This window comes from Anolis sagrei, chromosome 2, assembly GCF_037176765.1.
Source record: "Anolis sagrei isolate rAnoSag1 chromosome 2, rAnoSag1.mat, whole genome shotgun sequence".
NCBI classification, from domain to species: Eukaryota; Metazoa; Chordata; class Lepidosauria; order Squamata; family Dactyloidae; genus Anolis; species Anolis sagrei.
Genome location: NC_090022.1, coordinates 9115862 through 9138229, shown reverse-complemented (window position 1 = coordinate 9138229; position 22368 = coordinate 9115862). Strand labels below are relative to the sequence as shown.

The window sequence follows — 22368 nt, the reverse complement described above, 5'->3', positions numbered from 1 at the left end:
CTAACATTATGAATCATCATGTAAATAATGATCTTCAAGATGTATTTTTATTCACTGGAGCAAATTTGGCACAAATACCCGGTATACCCAAATTTGAATACTGGTGGGGTTGGCGGGGGGATTGATTTTGTCATTTGGGAGTTGTAGTTGCTGGGATTTATAGTTAACATGTAAACAAAGAGCATTCTGAACCCCTCCAACAATGGAATTGAACCAAAGTTGGCACAGAGAACTTCCATGACCTACAGAAAATACTGGAAGGGTTTGGTGGGCATTGACCTTGAGTTTGGGAGTTGTAGTTTGCCTACATCCAGAGAGGGCTCAAACAATGATGGATCTTGACCAAACTTGGCACGGATACCCAATATGCCCAAATGTGAACACTGATGGGCTTTGGGGAAAATAGACTTTGACAATTGGGAGTTGTACTTGCTGGGATTTATAGTTCACCTACAATCAAGCAGCGTTCTGAACCCCACCAATGATAGAATTGGGCCAAACTTCCCACACAGAACCCCCATGACCAACAGAAAATACTGTGTTTTCTGAAGGTCTTTGGTGACCCCTCTGACAACCCTTCGCGACCCCCCCAGGGGTCCCGACCCCCAGGTTGAGAAACACTGCTCTAGAACCATAGAGTTGGAAGAAGCCACAAGGTGCCATTGAGTGGAGCATCTTTATCCCAGTCTTTGTGTTGCACGTTTTAAATCAGGCATGGGCAAACTTTGGCCCTATAGGTGCTTTAGACTTCAACTCCCAGAAATCCCACCCAGCTTACTGGCTATTAGGAATTGTGGGAATTGAAGTCCAAAACACTTGGTGGACCGAAGCTGGCCAATACCTGATTTAAGATTATTGTTGTTCATTCGTTAAGTCGTTTCTGACTCTTCATGACCTTCATCATCATCTTTAATTACTTATTGATCGCCCTCCATCCGAGATGCTCCAGGCGATTTACATAGCAGAAATTATACAGGATAAAACACATGCATACAAATATTAAAATTAACATGGGTCAAATGCTCTAGTAAAAAGCCAGGTCTTAAGTGCTAGGAGAAAATGCCCTGAGTCACGCATGGCTCTCAAATAGGGAGGCAAGGAATTCCAAAATAGAGAAGGCCCATAGAATCATAGAATCAAAGAGTTGGAAGAGACCTCGTGGGCCATCCAGTCCAACCCCATTCTGCCAAGAAGCAGGAATATTGCATTCAAATCACCTCTGACAAATGGCCATCCAGCCTCTGCTTAAAAGCTTCCAAAGAAGGAGCCTCCACCACACTCTGGGGCAGAGAGTTCCACTGCTGAACGGCTCTCTCAGTCAGGAAGTTCTTCCTCATGTTCAGATGGAATCTCCTCTCTTGTAGTTTGAAGCCATTGTTCCATTGTGTCCTAGTCTCCAGGGAAGCAGAAAACAAGCTTGCTCCCTCCTCCCTGTGGCTTCCTCTCACATATTTATACATGGCTATCATATCTCCTCTCAGCCTTCTCTTCGTCTGGTGCTTTCCAAGTGCACTTCCCTAGGACCCGGTATATAGAGCAAATCGCGTTGGGATGGTCGTGGCGACCTCTGATGATGGTAGAAGGAGAGACGGTCTCTAAGATACAATGGGCCCTGGCCATATAAAGTTTTAAAGGTCAGGACCAGCATCTTATACAAACCACGATACTCAATTGGGAGCCAGTGTGGATGCCGCAGCACTAGTGTTATATGGCATTTCATGGGCGTTTTTGTGAGTAACCTGTCTGCAGCATTCTGGACAATACGGAGCTTTCGGGTCGTAGAAATAGGAAGGCCAACATACAAGGCGTTACAATAGTCTAGCCTAGATGTGACCGTTGCCAGAGCCTCATCCGACAGGTAAGGTGCCAGTTGCCTCGCTTGTCGTAGATGGAAAAAGGCCTGTTTGCTGGCAGCAGCGACCTGAGCCTCCATCGTTAGCTGCTAATCCAAAACGACACCTAGGCTCTTAACGGTAGGCGATGGAGATAGAGCAGCACCATCAAAGGTAGGTCATGGACCAGCCCACGCCAGAGCTCCCTGTTGGCCGTCACCACATCAGCTCTAGTTTCGGTTACAGAACATATGCCAAGAATGATTGACAACTGGAAAATAGAGGGAGAAAACGTGGAGGCTGTGACAGACTTTGTATTTCTAGGCGCAAAGATGACTGCAGATGCAGACTGTGGCCAGGAAATCAGAAGACGCTTACTTCTTGGGAGGAGAGCAATGTCCAGTCTCGATAAAATAGTGAAGAGTAGAGACATCACACTGGCAACAAAGATCCATTGCCTAGTCAAAGCCATGGTCTTCCCTGGAGTCACCTACGGATGTGAGAGCTGGACCTTAGGGAAGGCTGAGCGAAGGAAGAGAGATGCTTTTGAGCTGTGGTGTTGGAGGAAAGTGCTGAGAGTGCCTTGGACTGCGAGAAGATCCAACCAGTCCATCCTCCAGGAAATCAAGCCCGGCTGCTCACTGGAGGGAAGGATACTAGAGACAAAGCTGAAGTCCTCTGGCCACATCATGAGGAGACAGGAAAGCCTAGAGAAGACAATTATGCTGGGGAAAGTGGAAGGCAAAAGGAAGAGGGGCCGACCAAAGGCAAGATGGATGGATGGCATCCTTGAAGTGACTGGACTGACCTTGAAGAAGCTGGGGGTGGTGACGGCCGACAGGGAGCTCTGGCGTGGACTGGTCCATGAGGTCACGAAGAGTCGGAGACGACTGAACGAATGAACAACAAGTCGCCATCTGCTTGCCCACAGAAAACCATATTTAATAATCGAGAACCACAAACCTTATTTTAGGTCTCGCAGCCCACAGGTTGGGAACCACTGATTTAGGTACACAGCAGAGCAACAGATCGGATCCCAATTTGCCTTGGCAAGATCATAGAACTGGTTTTCTTAAAAGGTAAAGCTATGAGATCCTCCAGACAATAAAAGTGGGGAAAGGATAGTTCAGTGTTGGTGTAGAAAAACCGTTTTTATTCATATTTAAAATTCATAAAGGGGGGGGGGGTCTTTTTAAAGCAGGGTATTGTTGATTTTACATCAGTGGTTCCCAACTGTGGTCCCCAAGAATTATAGAATCATAGAATCAAAGAGTTGGAAGAGACCTCCTGGGCCATCCAGTCCAACCCCATTCTGCCAAGAAGCAGGAATGTTGCATTCAAATCACCCCTGACAGATGGCCATCCAGCCTTTGTTTAAAAGCTTCCAAAGAAGGAGCCTCCACCACACTCCAGGGCAGAGAGTTCCACTGCTGAACGGCTCTCACAGTCAGGAAGTTCTTCCTCATGTTCAGATGGAATCTCCTTTCTTGTAGTTTGAAGCCATTGTTCCACGTCCTAGTCTCCAGGGCAGCAGAAAACAAGCTTGCTCCCTCCTCCCTGTGGTTTCCTCTCACATATTTATACATGGCTATCATGTCTCCTCTCATCCTTCTCTTCTTCAGGCTAAACATGCCCAGCTCCTTAAGCCGCTCCTCATAGGGCTTGTTCTCCAGACCCTTGATCATTTTAGTCGCCCTCCTCTGGACACATTCTGGACACAGAACGAAAATACGGCCCGCGATCTCACCATTACTATACAGTTGCCTCAAAACCACACGTCAACAAGAGCAACTGGTCTCGTGAAACCCTCTTATAGTGCCGAGGCAACGGGGATGTCAGGAGGGAAGAGGTAGGCTACCCCCTGAAAGATTACTGCTACCATATAAGCTCTAGATTATTAAATATGGTTTCCTGTGGGCGAGCAGATGTTGACTACTGGATGGCAATTGTTCTGTATCAGAAACTAGAGCTGATGTGGTCTATCCAATGCAATTTTCTGCATCAGCACCCCCCAAATAACCAAACCAAATCTAAAATTGACCAACAACTGATTTGTAACCATTTTGGTACTAATGTTGGAGAGTGGTCCTTGGTCAAAGTGGTCCCTGGCCAAAAAAATGGTTGAGAACCACTGTTTTAGATACAGGCACTTGTTAACACCCATCGAGAGAACCCCCTTTGCTTTAATTAAAGCGGAAAACGTGCATCCTTTCCTATTTCATTTACATCGTTTATTTGAAGTAGGAGTGAGATCGCCCTGAGATCTTAGGATATATAGGTAAAGGTTTGCCCTGACATTAAGTCGAGTTGTATCCAACTCTGGGTTTTGGTGCTCATCTCCATTTCTAAGCCAAAGAGCCAGCATTGTTCGTAGACACCTCCGTCATGTGGCCAGCATGACTGCATAGAGCGCCGCTACCTTCCTGCCAGAGCGGCACCTATTGATCTACTCACATTTGCATGTTTTCAAACTGCTAGGTTGACAGAAGCTGGGGCTAACAGTGGGAGCTCACCCCGCTCCTCGGATTCGAATCTGCAACCTTTTGGTCTGCAAGTTCAGCAGCTCAGTGCTTTAACACACTGTGCCACCGGGGGCTATAGTGATATACATTTTTAACAGCACAATTAATAGAATAATTGATACTGTATTGTCGAAGGCTTTCATGGCTGGAATCACTAGGTTCTTGTGGGTTTTTTTCGGGCTATAGGGCCATGTTCTAGAGGCATTTCTCCTGACGTTTCGCCTGCATCTGTGGCAAGCATCCTCAGAGGTAGTGAGATCTGTTGGAATTAGGACAATGGATTTATATATCTGTGGAATGACCAGGGTGGGACAAAGGACTCTTGTCTGCTGGAGCAAGGTGTGAATGTTTCAACTGACCACCTTCATTAGCATTTGAAGGCCTGGCTGAGCCTGGGAAAATCCCCTGTTGAGAGGTGTTAGGATGTGCCTGGTTGTTTCCTCTCTGCTGTTTTGCTGTTGTAATTTTAGAGTTTTTTTAAATACTGGTAGCCAGATTTTGTTCATTTTCATGGTCTCTTCCTTCCTGTTGAAATTGGTGATGAACCAGCCTGGACACAGCATATTATTTGAGACCACACCAACAACCACCATGTCAGACTACACAGAGAAGCCATTGAAATCCACAAGCATGTGGACAATTTCAACAGAAAGGAAGAGACCATGAAAATGAACAAAACAGCAGAGAGGAAACAACCAGGCACATCTTAACACCTCTCAATAGGGGATTTTCCCAGGCTCAGCCAGGCCTTCAAATGCTAATGAAGGTGGTCAATTGAAACATTCACACCTAGCTCCAGCAGGGAAGAGCTCCTTGCCCCACCCCAGCCATTCCACAGAAGTAGTTTGGTGTATTCTCTCTCTCCCCCCCCCCCCCCCCCCCCCTTTATGACTCCTTTAAAGTACAGACTCAAACCCAAACATGATTCATCACCCTATTATTCATTTATTTGGAGCATTTATATTCCGTCCTTTTCACCCTGAAGGGGACTCAGGGCAGATCACAGAACACATACATGGTAAACATTCAATGCCATTAAATAGACAGGATAGTCAACAAGAGGCATATGTAGGCGTTTTTCCCAATTTCGAAGTCCTGGAGGTTGTGCTCGATTCCGGCCACAGTTATATTGCTGTCACTTCATCCTCTATGACGAAGAGTCCTTGATCACAGACTTCCTCCTTCCTTTGATTGTTAGCATTTTCTAGTATTTCCTTTTTATGGTGTCCTAAAATACCTCCCTGCTTAAGCAGTGCCTAATTTCTCTACTCACAGCTCAGAGCTGTTTTCAAACTGCTTAGGTGGACAGTGAGCTGGGCTGAAGGTTGGGTGCTCACCCCGTCCCGTGTTTCGAACTGCCAACCTTTAGATTATGATCTATTGCTGCTGCTGATTAACCAGCTGTACTAAAGCCCGGTCCCATTGACATTGAAGCCACTAGCTCCCAATGCTGTCACGCACTAGGAAGGGGATATACCAGACATGGGCAATCTTTGGCCCTCTAGGTGATTTGGACTTTTAACTACCGGCTGTTAGGAATTTTGGGAGATGAAATTGAAAACACCTGGAGGACCAAAGTTTGCCCAGGCCTGCCTTCCTTAGAGAATGTTGGGCCCCTTTGGGTCAAAAAGGCTGGAAAGTCTCGCTTCCTCCCTTACCCCACTGACCTGTATGGCTTTCTGGACATTGCAGGTGAATGCTTTGCAATTTCTTCAGACAACTCCATTCCTTTTACTCAAATATCAGCATTCAATATCTTATTGGTGCCTACTACAGGGAAAACCAGCTGATTACTGCCTACTACAGGGAAAACCAGCTGATCCCTAACCCATCTAAAATACAGACATGTGCCTTCCATCTCAAGAACAGAGATGCATCCCGAGCTCTGAGGATCACCTGGGAAGGGATCCCACTGGAGCATTGCAGCGCACCCAAATACCTGGGAGTCACTCTGGAACGTGTTCTTACCTACAAGAAGCATTGCCTGAACATCAAGCAAAAAGTGGGTGCCAGAAACAATATCATACGAAAGCTGACTGGCACAACCTGGGGATCACAACCAGATACAGTGAAGACATCTGCCCTTGCACTGTGCTACTCTGCTGCTGAGTATGCATGCCCAGGGTGGAACACGTCTCACCACACTAAAACAGTGGATGTGGCTCTTAATGAGACATGCGCATTATCATGGGGTGTCTGCACCCTACACCACTGGAGAAATTACACTGCTTAGCCGGTATTGCACCACCTGACATCCGCCGGGAAGTAGCAGCCAATAGTGAAAGGACCAAGGCAGAGACATCTCCAGCTCATCCCGTTTGGGTATCAGCCAGCATGTCAACGACTTAAATCTAGACAGTTTTCTAAATCTACAGAGACACTCACTGGAACACCTCAGCAAGCGAGAGTCCAAAAGTGGCAGGCTCAAACCCAGCACCTCAACCAATGGCTGATACCAAATGAGAGACTCCCCCCTGGGCACACAGAAGACTGGGCGACTTGGAAGGTGCTGAACAGACTGCGCTCTGGCACCACGAGATGCAGAGCCAACCTCAAGAAATGGGGCTACAAAGTGGAATCCTCGACATGCGAGTGTGGAGAAGAGCAAACCACTGACCACCTGCTGCAATGCAATCTGAACCCTGCTACATGCACAATGGAGGACCTTCTTGCAGCAACACCGGAAGCACTCCAAGTGGCCAGATACTGGTCAAAGGACATTTCATCAGCTACCATACTCACAAGTTTTGTATTTTGTCTATTTGTTTGCTTTGTTCTGTTAGAAATGTAATATAATTGACTGGTTGCTCTGACACGACAAATAAAAAATCTTATTGGAAACAGAAATGTTAATACGGTGACGAGGAGGAGGAAGAGGAAGGTAAAGAGGGTGAGGGGGCGGCTCTCCTTCCCTCCTCGCCCTCTTTACCTTCCTCTTCCTCCTCCTCGTTGCATCCTGGGCTTCTTACCACCACTTGGGCCCCACGAGGGGGAAAGAGGCCATCCCTACTTTGCGGAATTTCACTTAGGTGGTTCTGGAACGTAACACCCACGATAAGTGATGGACCACTGAATAGGCTTTCCTATATTTTCAGCACCTTTGGAGACTGTGCTTGGATCTGACCTGTGTTTGGTGCTGTCGTTTCATCTCCCTTCTGAAGAGATTCCTTGCTGGTTTCTTGTTGTTGTTTTTTTGTCGTGTCAGGAGTCACTTGAGAAACTGCAAATCGCTTCTGGTGTGAGAGAATTGGCCGTCTGCAAGGACGTTGCCCAGGGGACACCCAGATGATTTGATGATTTTATCATCCTTGTGGGAGGCTTCTCTTATGTCCCCGCATGAGGAGCTGGAGCTGCTAGAGGGAGCTCACCCGCCTCTCCTCGGATTTGAACCTGCGACCTTCAGTCCTGCCGGCACAGGGGTTTAACCCATTGCGCTGGCACAGGGCTTTAACCCACTCCTTGTTGGTAAACTTCCTCCTTTTTCTGATCGAAACGCGGAGCTTAAACACCCTGCTTTAATGCACTTCCTATTTATCTACTCACATTTGCTTTCAAACTGCTAGGTAGGCAGAAGCTGGGCTAAAGGTCAGGAGCTCACCCTGACTCGGACTTTGAACTGTCAATCTTCCGGTTGGCAAGATGTATTGCAGCTCAGTGATTAACCTGCTGTGCTAAAGTTCCCATTTTCCACTCGTTCCTGCTTCTGGAAAGGTGTGAGCAGCCAGGGAACCCAGCGAGCAGATACCTAATGCATGTGAAGATGGTCTTGGATTATTTTTTCCATGGATCCCACACCCACCTTGACATAATGAATGCCCCTCACAAGGGTCCAAAGTTTACACACACATTACTCAGGCTAAACTAGATAAAATGTCAACTCGTATCTTCCACAAAAACAACAATTTAGCTATATAACAAGTTCAGACATTACTATTTTAACTGTTTACACCTTATAGGCATGGCAATAAATATTGTTCAGTAACTATTATGCACAAACTGGGAAGGAAAACATGTCCTAGTTTTTCATCCTCAGCATTACTGCAGTAACACTTTCTTTGGTATTTCACCAAAGGTAACCTGTGAATACAGTGTTACTTCGTGGTTCACCTACCGTGAACTCGCTATTTCGTGGTATATGTATTAGGCTTGGGTAACCACGGAAAAATTTGGTTCTAAACTCGTTTTGTTTTTAGTGGGCCCTTGCGTTTCGTTTTTTTTAATAATTCCGAGATTTTCCTTTAAAAAATTTCGAAATTTCGTAAAATTACGAATCGATTTGTTAATGGCAGACGAGATTGCGCAATATGCTAAAAAAAACTCCAAATGGGACAGGGGGAACTTCTGAAGCTTCCCTCTCCCTCTGTTGTTGACTGTTGGTGTGATAAAACAAACAACAACTATAAAACTTGCACCAGACATGCGAAAATAATTACGAAATAAATTGAAAAAATTGTTTCAAATCTTTATTACTCCTCACACAACTCCTGCATGGCTCAATATGGGATCGTAAGCTAATTTAAATACGAATTAATTACGAATTACGAAATTAACGAACGAAACCGCCCAAGCCTAATATGTATATATGTATATATATGTGTGTGTGTGTGTGTAACGAGGGAACACCGTAGCAAAGAGGGAAGAAGAGGCACCCCCTCACCCTCTTTACCCTCCTCTTCCTGCTCTTCGTCACCACCTTGGCCTCTTGCCGCCACTTGGGACCTCCTCAATCGCGGGCCCAAGCAGTGGCAAGAGGCCCGGGAGGCAACATGGGAGGAGGAGGAGGAAGGTAAAGAGAGCGAGGGGGCAGCTCTTCTTCCCTCCTCGCCCTCTTTACCTTCCTGCTCGTCGCCGCTGGGGCCTCTTGCTTCCGCTTAGCAGCAAGAGGTCCTGGCGGCGACGAGGAAGAGGAAGGTAAAGAGGGCGACGGGATGGTCTTCTTCCCTCCTTGCCCTCTTTACCTTCCTCTTCCTGCTCCTCATTGCTGCCAAGGCCTCTTGCTGCTGCTACCTGCACCCCGTGACACTGACAAGTGGAGGCAAGAGACCCAGGTGGCGATGAGAAGCAGGAAGAGGAAGGTAAAGAGGGCAAGGTGGTGGCTCCTCTTCCCTCCTCGCTACAGTATTCCCTCGTTAGTAAAATGTGTGTATATATATATATGTGTGTGTGTATAATAACAACACGAAATAGGGAGTCTGCAGTAAGTGAACCGCGAAGTAACGAGGGGCGGCTCTTCTTCCCTCCTCGTTGTCTTTACCTTCCTCTTCCTTTTCCTCGTTGCCATGGGGCCTCTTGCTGTCGTTTGACCGCAAGAAGCCCCGGCGGCAACTAGGATGAGGAAGAGGAAGGTAAAGAGGGCTACAGTGTTCCCTCTTTACTTATATATGTATGTATGTATGTATGTATTTTAAAAACGCAAAATAGTGAGTCCACAGTAAGTGAACTGCGAAGTAACAAGGGGCAGCTCTTCTTCCCTTCTCACCCTCTTTACATTCTTATTCCTGCTCCTCGTCGCAGTCGGAGCCTCTTGCCGCTGCTTGGATCCCGCAACACCTCCACAGCCTCCTCAATTGCAGGACCCAAGTGGCGGCAAGAGGCCTAGGCAACTATGAAGAGGAGGAAGAGGAAGGTAAAGAGGGTGAGGAGGGAAGGGGAGGGGGCATCCCTACTTCACGGATTTTCACTTATCGCAGATGGTCCTGGAACGTAACCCCCACAATAAGTGAGGGAACACTGTATTTTCAGAAAGGGAGTTCACCAATTCCAATAACTGAGGGATTTTTGACTGAGTCGGAAAGGGAACTCATTTTAGTATAGTTCTTCTTCCACTGAGGATTTAAAAGATTGCTCCGCTGCATCAATCACCTGTTCAGAAGTGAGATACATCTGCTGACAGTTCTTGGCATACTCCACTAATTGAAATGTTTTCTTCTTCGCATGAGTTACTTGATGACGAGTGAGGTATCTCTTAAAACTGAAGCATTTCCCACACTCCAGGCATTTAAACGGCTTCTCTCCCATATGAGTTGCCTGGTGATGAATGTAGTTCTTCTTCCAGGTGAAGTACTTTCCACACTCCAAGCATTCAAACTGTTTCTTCCTCATGTGGATGGCTTGGTGAGTAGTGAGTCGCGTCTTCTGGAAGAAGCTCTTCCCACACTCGAGGCATTTAAAGGATCTCTCCCCTGCGTGTGTCATTTGGTGGTGCGTGAGGCTCTTCTTCCAAATGAAGCTCTTCTCACACTCCAAGCATTTGAAGGGTTTCTCGCCTCGGTGGGTCGCTTCATGATCCGTAAGATGTTGCTTCTGCCAGAATCCTCTCCCGCACTCTGAACATTTGAAGGATTTCTCCCCGACGTGGGTTTTGTTATGACAAGCGAGGTGTATCTTCCGGCTGAAGCACTTTCCACACTCCAGGCATTTGAATGGCTTCTCTCTTGTGTGAATTACCTGATGGCGAGTGAGGTGCGTTTTCCGACTGAAGCTCTTTCCGCACTCCGAGCATTTGAACGGTTTCTCTCCCGTGTGGATCGCTTGATGATAAACGAAGTGTGTCTTCCGACAGAAACTCTTCCCACATTCCAAGCATTTAAATGGCTTCTCCCCGGTGTGAGAGGCCAGATGGTAAGTCAGGTTCATCTTCCGGCTGAAGCTCTTTCCACACTCTGAACATTTGTACGATTTCTCTCCTGTGTGAGTTGTCTGATGGGCAGCGAGGTAGATCTTCTGACTGAAGCTCTTTCCGCACTCCAAGCACCTAAAGGGTTTCTCTCCTGTGTGAGTCGTTTCATGAAAAGTGAGACTTCCCTTCCAGCTGAAGCTCTTTCCGCACTCCAAGCATTTAAACGGTTTCTCTTTGGCGTGGGTTCCTAGGTGATATGTCAGATGTATCTTCTGAATGAAGCTCTTTCCACACTCTGAACAGTTGAATGGTTTTTCCCCCGTGTGAGCGGCTTGATGGCAAATGAGGCTTCTCTTCCAAACAAAGCCTTTCCCGCACTCCAAGCATTTAAATGGCTTCTCCCCGGTGTGAGTCCCTTGGTGACGAGTAAGCCGGGTCTTCTGGCTGAAACATTTACCACACTCCAAACACTGGAAGGGTTTCTCCACTATGTGTGTGGCTTGGTGGCGAGTGAGGTGTTCCTTACGAAGGAAGCTCTTCGTACAGTCCGAGCATTGAAATGGCCTCTCGTCTTTGTGAGTTTCTAGACAACGAGGAAAGTGTAACCGTTGGGGGAGGGAAGGGGAGGAAAATGAATAGGTTATGTCAGTTTAAAGTTCTCATTAAAATATTTAAAAAACACACAAACATGTATTTTCTGTCAAACCAGGAGCTTCAGGAGGAGTCTCTTTCTACATTATTTATTAATTTAAAAAAACTGTTTTGTCATAGGTGAAAGGTAAAGGTTTTCCCCTGACATGGTCCAGTTGTGTCCAGCTCTGGGGGTTGGTGCTCATCTCCATTTCTAAGCCAAAGAGCCGGCGTTGTCCATAGACACCTCCAAGGTCATGTGGCCAACATGACTGCATGGAGCCCTGTTACCTTCCCGCCAGAGCTGTACCTATTGATCTACTCACATTTGCATGTTTTCGAACTGCTAGAAGCTGGGACTGACAGCGGGGGCTCACGCTGCTCCCTGGATTCAAACATGCGACCTTTTGGTCAACAAGATCAGCAGCTCAGAGCCCCCAGTGATGCAGTGGGTTAAACCCTTGAGCTGGCAGGACTGAAGACCGACAGGTTGGAGATTCAAATCCGGGGAGAGCACGGATGAGCTCCCTCTGTCGGCTCCAGTTATGTGGGGACATAAGAGAAGCCTCTCACAAGGATGGTAACACATCAAAACATCCGGGTGTCCCCTGGATAAAGTCCTTGCAGAAGGCCAATTCTCTCACACCAGAAGCGACTTGCAGTTTCTCAAGTCCCTCCTGACACACACACACACACAAAATCTCAGTGTTTTAACCCACTGCGCCACTGGGGGCTCCAGTGTAGATCTACACTGCCCTATACCCCAGGATCTGATCCTGGATTATCTGATTATCCCAATTATCTGGAAGTGTAGACCCATATAATCCAGTTAAAAGCAGATAAACTGGGATTCAATCCTGGGATATAGGGCAGTACAGATCCAGCCTGGGAAAAGTATTCATTTAATGTGTTGTCGAAAGATTTTATGGCCGAAATCACTGCTGTGTGTTTTCCGGGCTGTCTGGCCATGTTCCAGAAGCATTCTCTCCTGATGTTTCACCCACATCTATGGCAAGCATGCTCAGAGGTTGTGAGGTCTGTTGGAAACTAAGCAAGTGGAGTTTTTATGTATCTGTGGAATATTCAGGGTGGGTGAAAAGTCTCTCGTCTGCCTGAGGCAAGTGTGAATGTTGTAACTGACCACTTTGATTAGCACTGAATAACCTTGCAGCTTCAAAGCATCAACAGAGGTAGAGAGGTCTGCTGGAAACTAGGCAAGTGGGGTTTACATATCTGTGCAAAGTCCAGGGTGGGAGAAAGAACTCTTGTCTGCCTGAGGCAAGTGTGAATGTTGCAACTGGCTAGCTTGATTAGCATTGAATAGCCTTGCAGTTTCAAAGCCTGGCTGCTTCCTTTGTTCTACCCATTTACAAAGAATGTTTTGTGCTAGTTGGCATATTTGGGAAATCACACATTTGCATCAAGAGACATTGTATACATAGTGGTTGCGGTTCAGCTTTTAACCTTTGGAATCCATTGCCAAAAGTTAAGATATGCAGTCAACCACCCACGTTTGCTGGGGTTAATGGCACGGGGTCCCTCTGAACATGAAAAACCATAAATACGAAAATTGCAATTTTTTTAGAATCTGAGTGCGTATCTAAGAATCTCTAGACTCTCCATTACAAGTATAAGGCATTGAATGCCTCAGCTGGTAGAAGTATAGCTAGGCCACAGTGATTTGAGCACATGTAAAGGGATTTGATAAATGGCAAGAAAGAGGGAAGGAGCCCCCGGTGGCGCAGTGGGTTAAAGCACTGAGCTTTTGAGCTTGTTGATCGAAAGGTCGCAGGTTCGATTCCGGGGAGCGGCGTGAGCTTCCGCTGTCAGCCCTAGCTTCTGCCAACCTAGCAGTTCGAAAACTTGCAAATGTGAGTAGATCAATAGGTACCGCTCCAGCGGGAAGGTAAGGGCGCTCCATGCAGTCATGCCGGCCACATGACCTTGGAGGTGTCTACGGACAACGCTGGCTCTTCGGCTTAGAAATGGAGATGAGCACCACATCCCAGAGTCAGACATGACTGGACTTAATGTCAGGGGACTACCTAAAGGGATTTGATAAATGGCAAGAAAGAGGGAGCCTTACCAAGAAAGGACAGAACCTCCATACTCTCCTCCATCACTTCCCTGTGAAGGTCTCTCTGCCCAGCATCCAGGAGGTCCCACTCCTCCTCTGTGAAATGCACCGCCACCTCTTCCAAGGTCACCTGATGAAATGATTTTACTCTCATTATTATTTGTTTATTTATATAGCACCATCAGTGTATTGGCACTTTATTTATTATTTATTAATTGCATTTACTAGCCATCCCCTGCCAGGCGTTGCTGTGGCCCAGTCTGTTGATCTGGAAAATAAAGTAATGAGAAAATGTTGGTTTCTAATATATGCAATTTCTTTCTGCTTGTGGGTAAACAGCACTTCTTGCTGTTTCTTTGTCAGTATTGATGTGGAGAGTGTCTGGGTTGCCTACTCTGGAACATGCAACATATCATTTTCCTTCTTTGGGGGTCCCTTTCAAATCTAGGACACTATATCTTGCATCAATAGGAGCATAGTGTCTAGATCTAAGGAAGTAATGCTACCCCTCTATTCTGCTTTGGTTAGACCACATCTGGAATATTGTGTCCAATTCTGGGCACCACAATTCAAGAGAGATATTGACAAGCTGGAATGTGTCCAGAGGAGGGCGACTAAAATGATCAAGGGTCTGGAGAACAAGCCCTATGAGGAGCGGCTTAAGGAGCTGGGCATGTTTAGCCTGAAGAAGAGAAGGCTGAGAGGAGATATGATAGCCATGTATAAATATGTGAGAGGAAGCCACAGGGAGGAGGGAGCAAGCTTGTTTTCTGCTTCCTTGGAGACTAGGACGCGGAACAATGGCTTCAAACTACAAGAGAGGAGATTCCATCTGAACATGAGGAAGAACTTCCTGACTGTGAGAGCCGTTCAGCAGTGGAACTCTCTGCCCTGGAGTGTGGTGGAGGCTCCTTCTTTGGAAGCTTTTAAGCAGAGGCTGGATGGCCATCTGTCAGGGGTGATTTGAATGCAATATTCCTGCTTCTTGGCAGGGGGTTGGACTGGATGGCCCATGAGGTCTCTTCCAACTCTTTGATTCTATGATTCTATCTCCGTGTGCGTGAATCATATCTATCTATCTATATCTATGGCTGGATGGCTCTTTGTCGGGAGGCTTTGATTACGTTTTCTTGTCCTGGTGAAGGGATTTCGACTGGATGGCCTTAAGTATTTTCTGTTGGTCATGGGGGTTCTGTGTGGGAAGTTTGCCCCAATTCTGTCGTTTGTGGGGCTCAGAATTGCGTTCATGCCAGACCCTTCCTCCCCCCCCCCCCCCATGATAATAACTCTTCCAAGAGTAGATTTCCCTTCCTGGGGGTAGATTTCTCTCACTTCCTTTTGTTTCGTCCCCGTTCTTAACTATGAGTTGTTTGTGTGTTGGATGTTTGTAACTTAAGGACTGCCTGTATACAAATAAAGATTTGAATAACTGATAGAAACACATCAAAATATGCCTGAATAAAACATGGCGGGACTGAGAATTCTGACACTGCTGCTTCTCTCCCTCTGAGGCAAGGGCAGTGGCAGTTGGGATGGAGGGAGGGACATTCATCAGTTTCTGGGCAGGGATAATGGAGTTGTGTCTGTCTCTTCTTCTTATTATTAAACTTTATTTGTACCTCGCTACCATCTCCCTAAGGGACTTGGTGTGGCTTACATGAGGCCGAGCCCACAATACAACAATAAAAACAATAGCAACAGTAATACAACAAAAAATAAACTCATAAACAGAAAATAGCAATAAACATTAACAACAACACAACGACGTTTAAAAATCTATGGCAGGGCCAGATGTACTAATCAACATTTTTTTAAAATAATGCTGGGTGTGATCAGATGACATAAAAACAGGATAGAAATTTTGGAGAGGGATAGGGCATGCAGACAATCCTAAATCACTACTAAAGTGCGTTAAGGGACATATTGCTGGGAGTTTCCTTAATATGGGAAGGCACACTGGAACAATCACATTTTCAGGCTCCTCCTAAAGGCTGCCAACGTTGGAGCATGTCTAATGTCCCTAAGGAGTGAGTTCCAGAATCGTGGGGCCACCACCGAGAAGGCCCTGTCCCTCGTCCCCACCAATCGCGCTTGCGATGGAGGTGGAAGCGCGAGCAGGGTCTCTCCAGATGATTGAAGAGATCGTGTGGGTTCATATACAGTGATGCGGTCACGCAGGTAGCAGGCCCCAAACCGTTTAGGGCTTTGTAGGTAAGCACCCACACCTTGAATTGGGACCGGAAAATGAACAGCAGCCAATGGAGCTCCTTAAACAAGAGGGTTGACCACTCCCTGTAAGGAGCACCAGTTAACAATCTGGCCGCCGGGCCATTTTCTGGGCCATTTTCAAGGGTAGCTCCACGTAGAGTGCATTACAGTAGTCCAATCTGGAGGTGACTAAAGCATGGACCACCCTGGCCAGATCCGCTTTCACGAGGTACGGTTGCAGTTGGCACATGAGTCTTAATTGTGCAAAGGCCCTCCTGGCCACCGGCCAGGGATGACGACCTTTCATCCAAGGCCAGCGATGAAGACCTTTCATCTGCTAGACAGGACGAAGCACATCTTTTGCTTCCTCCTTGCCCACAGAAAGGGCTGTGGCAGTTGGGATGGAGGCAGGGGCTTTTATCTGCTTCTGGTGTTGTTACTGTCTCTTTTTCTCTCCCTCTGAAGCAGTTGGGATGCATGAAGTGCTAAGCCCTTAGAAAGGAAACTAAACTTGTGGTGGCCCCTGTTCTTGACCTCTATCACCTACCAGTCTTGCAGAAGCTCTTCTGGGCACATCCAAATGAAGAGATGGACTAGTATGTGTAGGCCACGTGTCATCTCCTGTGAGGAATAGAAAAGGCAACAAGCAGGATTATTACTCACTCTCCCTATTTTCTATTCAGAACTTTTCACATGTGGGCAAATATAGCTCAAACAATATAATACACACCATCTACTGCAGTGTCTCTCAACCTTCCTAATGCTGCGCCCCCTTTAATACAGTTCCTCATGTTGTGGTGACCCCCAACCATAACATTACTTTCATTGCTACCTCATAACTGCAATTTTGCTACTGTTATGAATCATAATGTAAATATCTGATGTGTAGGATGTATTTTCATTCACTGCACCAAATTTGGCACAAATACCCAATGCGCCCAAATTTGAATACTGGTGGGGTTGAGAGGATTGACTTCATAGAATCATAGAATCAAAGAGTTGGAAGAGACCTCATGGGCCATCCAGTCCAACCCCCCTTCTGCCAAGAAGCAGGAATATTGCATTCAAAGCACCCCTGACAGATGGCCATCCAGCCTCTGTTTAAAAGCTTCCAAAGAAGGAGCCTCCACCACACTCCGGGGCAGAGAGTTCCACTGCTGAACGGCTCTCACAATCAGGAAGCTCTTCCTCGTGTTCAGATGGAATCTCCTTTCTTGTAGTTTGAAGCTATTGCTCCTTGTGCTAGTCTCCAGGGAAGCAGTAAATAAGCTTGCTCCCTCCTCCTTGTGGCTTCCTCTCACATATTTATACATGGCTATCATATCTCCTCTCAGCCTTCTCTTTTCAGGCTAAACATGCCCAGCTCCTTAAGCTGCTCCTCATAGGGCTTGTTCTCCAGACCCTTGATCATTTGAGTCACCCTCCTCTGGACACATTCCAGCTTGTTAATATCTCTCTTGAGTTGTGGTGCCCAGAATTGGACACAATATTCCAGGTGAGGTCTAACCAAAGCAGAATAGAGGGAAGTATGTTGCCTGTTCCAGAGTGGGCAAACCAGACAATCTCCACATCTTGTTGACAAAGAATCAACAAGAAATACTGTTTACCCATAGGCATAAAGAAATTACAAATATTTGAAACCAACACTTTCTAATTACTTTATTTTCCAGATCACCAGACTAGGCCATGGCAACGCATGGTAGGGGATGGCTAGTGTTCAATAATATCAGTTTTATGTAGTTGCAGTGTGACTGGGAACACATCTCCCACAGATCCATGGTCTTAAATTCATGGAGAGAAGGAGAAAAGCAAAAAGGTTTCCAGCTAGCCCTTACCCGTTGTGATGGATATTCTGTTCCCATCCTGGACAAGCCATTTCATCAGGGAAGAAGACTTTTCCACCTCTCTGGTCTCAAGTACGAAGGAATTCTGCTCCTGAAGATGTAACAAGGATCACAAAGGAAAAAAGATCAGTATAAACAGAGCTCTGCTTGAGTGACTTTCAGCATGAGCTGCTCCTCTATCCTTTGTTGGGGGGCAAAATCTGCCTTTGTTCGTGTTTATTTGAGAGTCACTGACCAGATGTCCCTGTTTAAACTATAAGGCAGCCCTCTGCCTCCACTTTAACTGCCATGGTAACATCTTATAAAATCCTGGAATTTGTAATTTGGAGATTCTCCCTAAAGTGCAAGTCGCAGTGTCCCATCATGGTAGTTGTGTGCCTTCAGATCATTTACAACAGTGTTTTGCGACCTGGGGGTCAGGATGCCTGAAGGAATCACAAGGGGGTGTCAGAGGGGTCACCAACGACCACCAGAAAACAGTATTTTCTGTTTGTCATGGGGGTTCTTTGTGGGAAGTTTAGTTCAATTCCATCGTTGGTGGACAGAATTTGAAGTGTGCTCTTACTTCATGAGCTGCTGAAGGAGTTTATCCACATGGACATAGAAAGACCATTTTAAGATCCAACCAGTCCATACTTCAGGAAATAAAGCCCGATTATTATTATTATTATTATTATTATTATTATTATTATTTGAAACACAACAAGATGAGTCCACAGCAGACACTCTGCTGGCTGTTGAATTGGATTGCACGTTGGACGCTTCCCAAGTGTCTAAGACTGTGTGATGTATCGGCGAATAATGCGTGCAGATTCCAGTAAGGTGGCCTTCTGCAACTGGCAGATGGTTGTTATTATTATTATTATTATTATTATTATTATTATTTGCCTCAACTTGGAAAGTATGCTGCTATGGATAGTCTTCCTGACAAGAAAAGGCAAATAGGATTTACCTTTTTTGCTACATGGACTATCCATATTCGAACAATGAATATAAAATCATTATGGGCCCCTTGAAACTACCAAGATGAATATCACTCTCACCTGGGGCTTCTCCCGCTTCCTCTCCTCTTGGGCCCAACTCAGGAGGAATCCTTCTGCCAGGGCCACGGCCTGGGAGCTGGTCTCTGCCCCACATTCCCTCACCCAGCGCTCCATCTCCGCAGGAAGGATGGCCAGGAACTGCTCCAGGATTACTAAATCCAGCATCTGGGCTTTTGTGTGCTTCTCTGGCTTCAGCCACAGGCGGCAGAGAGAGTGGAGGCGGCTGCAAACCTCTCGGGGTCCCTGGTTCGCCTCGTAGCAGAATTGTCTAAAATACTGTCTCTGAATATCTGAATGGAGCAGATTGCTTTCCATGCTCGTCTCCCTAGGCTTCTTCCAGAAGGTTTCACTGTTCTCTGCCTGGAAGGTGCAAGAAGATTTTCCGAACCAGGAAACTGCCGACTCCTGCCTTTCCATCTTGGTTCTGTTGTTCTTAGGTTGCTTCCAGAGTGGATGAAGAAATTTCTCCTTCTTCTGCCAGTTTTTATCATGAGATTAAGAGTGGCAATATTAATAGGGCCTAGAAAGAAAATAATATGAATGAATCAAGTTAATACTTTTGGGGAGAGATCAGAAACTAAGATCAGAAATTAGATTGTTGTTGTTCATTCGTTTAGTCGTCTCCGACTCTTCGTGACCTCATGGACCAGCCCACACCAGAGCTCCCTGTCGGCTGTCACCACCCCCAGCTCCTTCAAGGTCAGTCCAGTCACTTCAAGGATGCCATCCATCCATCTTGACTTTTAAAAACCGCAAATACCAAGACTCAGGGAAAATAACAACAACAACAGAAGTTTGCCCATGCCTGGCCTAAATAATGCTAAACCCATATCATACACTGTGTAGACTTGATATGAACCATAGAATCAAAGAGTTGGAAGAGATCTCCTGGGCCATCCAGTCCAACCCCCTGCCAAGAAGCAGGAATATTGCATTCAAATCACCCCTGACAGATGGCCATCCAGCCTCTGTTTAAAAGCTTCCAAAGAAGGAGCCTCCACCACACTCCGGGGCAGAGAGTTCCACTGCTGAACGGCTCTCCCAGTCAGGAAGTTCTTCCTCATGTTCAGATGGAATCTCCTCTCTTGTAGTTTGAAGCCATTGTCCCTTTGCGTCCTAGTCTCCAAGGAAGCAGAAAACAAGCTTGCTCCCTCCTCCCTGTGGTTTCCTCTCACATATTTATACATGGCTATCATGTCTCAAATAGTAAAGGGTAGAGACATCACACTGGCAACAAAGATCCATTACATAGTCCAAGCCATGGTATTCCCTGTAGTCACCTACGGATGTGAGAGCTGGACCTTAGGGAAGGCTGAGCGAAGGAAGATCGATGCTTTTGAGCTGTGGTGTTAGAGGAAAGTGCTGAGAGTGCCTTGGACTGCGAGAAGATCCAACCAGTCCATCCTCCAGGAAATAAAGCCCGGCTGCTCACTGGAGGGAAGGATACTAGAGACAAATTTGAAGTCTTTTGGCCACATGAGGAGACAGCAAAGCCTGGAGAAGACAATGATGCTGGGGAAAGTGGAAGGCAAAAGGAAGAGGGGCTGACCAAGGGCAAGATGGATGGATGGCATCCTTGAAGTGACTGGACTGACCTTGAAGGAGCTGGGGGTGGTGACGGCCGACAGGGAGCTCTGGCGTGGGCTGGTCCATGAGGTCACGAAGAGTCGGAGACGACTGAACGAATGAATAACAACAATTTATTTATTTCACAGTTTTCTATACCGAGCTTCTCAACCTCATTGAGGGACTCAGCCCGGTTTCCAGCCATAAAAAACATATACACTCATTAAAATATCATATATCACAATTACGAAAACAACTTTAAAAACACTATATATAAGACTACAGTGGTCAGTCGTCCTATTAAGATGGATCTACATCAACTTCCATCCAGGGTCCTATGGTGTTATCTCATTCATTGAAGGCCTGACTCCACAGCCACGTCTTCACCCGTTTCCTAAATGTTAGGATGGATGGGGCAGTTCTGACCTCCAGAGGGAGAGAGTTCCAGAGTCGCGGGGCCACCACCGAGAAGGCCCTGTTCCTCGTCCCCACCAGGCACGCTTGCGAGGCCGGTGGGACTGAGAGCAGGGCCTCTCCAGATGATCTTAATAATCTTGATGGTTCGTAGGGGAGAATACGTTCGGAGAGGTAAACAGGGCCGGAGTCGTTTAGGGCTTTATAGGTCAACACCAGCACTTTGAATTGTGCTCGGAAGCTAACTGGCAGCCAGTGGAGCTGGCGTAACAGCGGAGTGGGGTACTCCCTGTACCCAGCCCCCGTTAGTAATCTGGCTGCCGCGTGTTGGACTAGCTGCAGCTTCCGGGCAGTCTTCAAAGGCAACCCCACAACATCATGTCTCCTCTCAGCCTTCTCTTCTTCAGGCTAAACATGCCCAGCTCCTTAAGCCGCTCCTCATAGGGCTTGTTCTCCAGACCCTTGATCATTTTAGTCGCCCTACTGTATCTGGGGAAGGGGAGCAGATGGTTGGGAAGGCAAAAGAAGAAAAGGCACCAAAGTCCTGGGAGACAGTAACAGAGGAGCTTTCCAGGTTGGGATCTCCTATGCATAGATAGTATGCAGTACATGTGAAAAAGATCTTGGAGTCCTCGTGGACAACAAATTAAACATGAGCCAACAATGTGATGTGGTGGCAAAAAAAGCCAATGGGATTTTGGCCTGCATCAAGAGGAGCCTAGTGTCTAGATCTAGGGAGGTAATGCTACCCTTCTATTCTGCTTTGGTTAGACCACACCTGGAATGTGTCCAGAGGAGGGTGACTAAAATGATCAAGGGTCTGGAGAATAAGCCCTATGAGGAGCGGCTTAGGGAACTGGGCATGTTTAGCCTGAAAAAGAGGTTGAGAGGAGATATGATAGCCATGTATAAATATGTGAGAGGAAGCCACAGGGAGGAGGAGGGAGCAAGCTTGTTTTCTGCTTCCTTGGAGACTAGGACGCAATGGAACAATGGCTTCAAACTACAAGAGAGGAGATTCCACCTGAACATGAGGAAGAACTTCCTGACTGTGAGAGCCGTTCAGCAGTGGAACTCTCTGCCCCGGAGTGTGGTGGAGGCTCCTTCTTTGGAAGCTTTTAAACAGGGGCTGGATGGCCCATGAGGTCTCTTCCAACTCTTTGATTCTATGATTCTATGAAGCAGAAAACAAGCTTGCTCCCTCCTCCCTGTGACTTCCTCTCACATATTTATACATGGCTATCATATCTCCTCTCAGCTTTCTCTTCTTCAGGCTAAACATGCCCAGCTCCTTAAGCCGCTCCTCATAGGGCTTGTTCTCCAGACCCTTGATCATTTTAGTCGCCCTACTGTATCTGGGGAAGGGGAGCAGATGGTTGGGAAGGCAAAAGAAGAAAAGGCACCAAAGTCCTGGGAGACAGTAACAGAGGAGCTTTCCAGGTTGGGATCTCCCATATATATAGATAGATAGTATGCCTAGGGAGACCCCTCTTTCCCTCCCCTGGACAGACAAGGGAAGAGACTCACCTCTGCCTCTGTCTTCAGGAGGAAGGCTCCCTTCCGGAAGCGGCACCCTCACTTCCTCTTCCTCCTGCTTTTGGAGGACTCTTTGT

At 46.7% G+C, this 22368-nt stretch overlaps 1 protein-coding gene across 1 annotated transcript; it reads right to left on the bottom strand.

Annotated features, from left to right (window-relative positions):
• Positions 1-5279: 5279 nt before the first annotated feature.
• LOC132766032 (oocyte zinc finger protein XlCOF6-like) lies at positions 5280-22363 on the bottom strand. The gene is made up of 6 exons (XM_060760354.2): positions 22283-22363; positions 18776-19295; positions 17724-17823; positions 16436-16509; positions 13690-13810; positions 5280-11556 (listed from the first exon to the last, which is right to left on the bottom strand). Exons 2-6 carry the CDS (start codon positions 19190-19192, stop codon positions 10160-10162), a joined length of 2109 nt encoding a protein of 702 aa, XP_060616337.2. The 5' UTR covers positions 19193-19295; positions 22283-22363; the 3' UTR covers positions 5280-10159.
• Between the last annotated feature and the right edge of the window lie 5 nt (positions 22364-22368).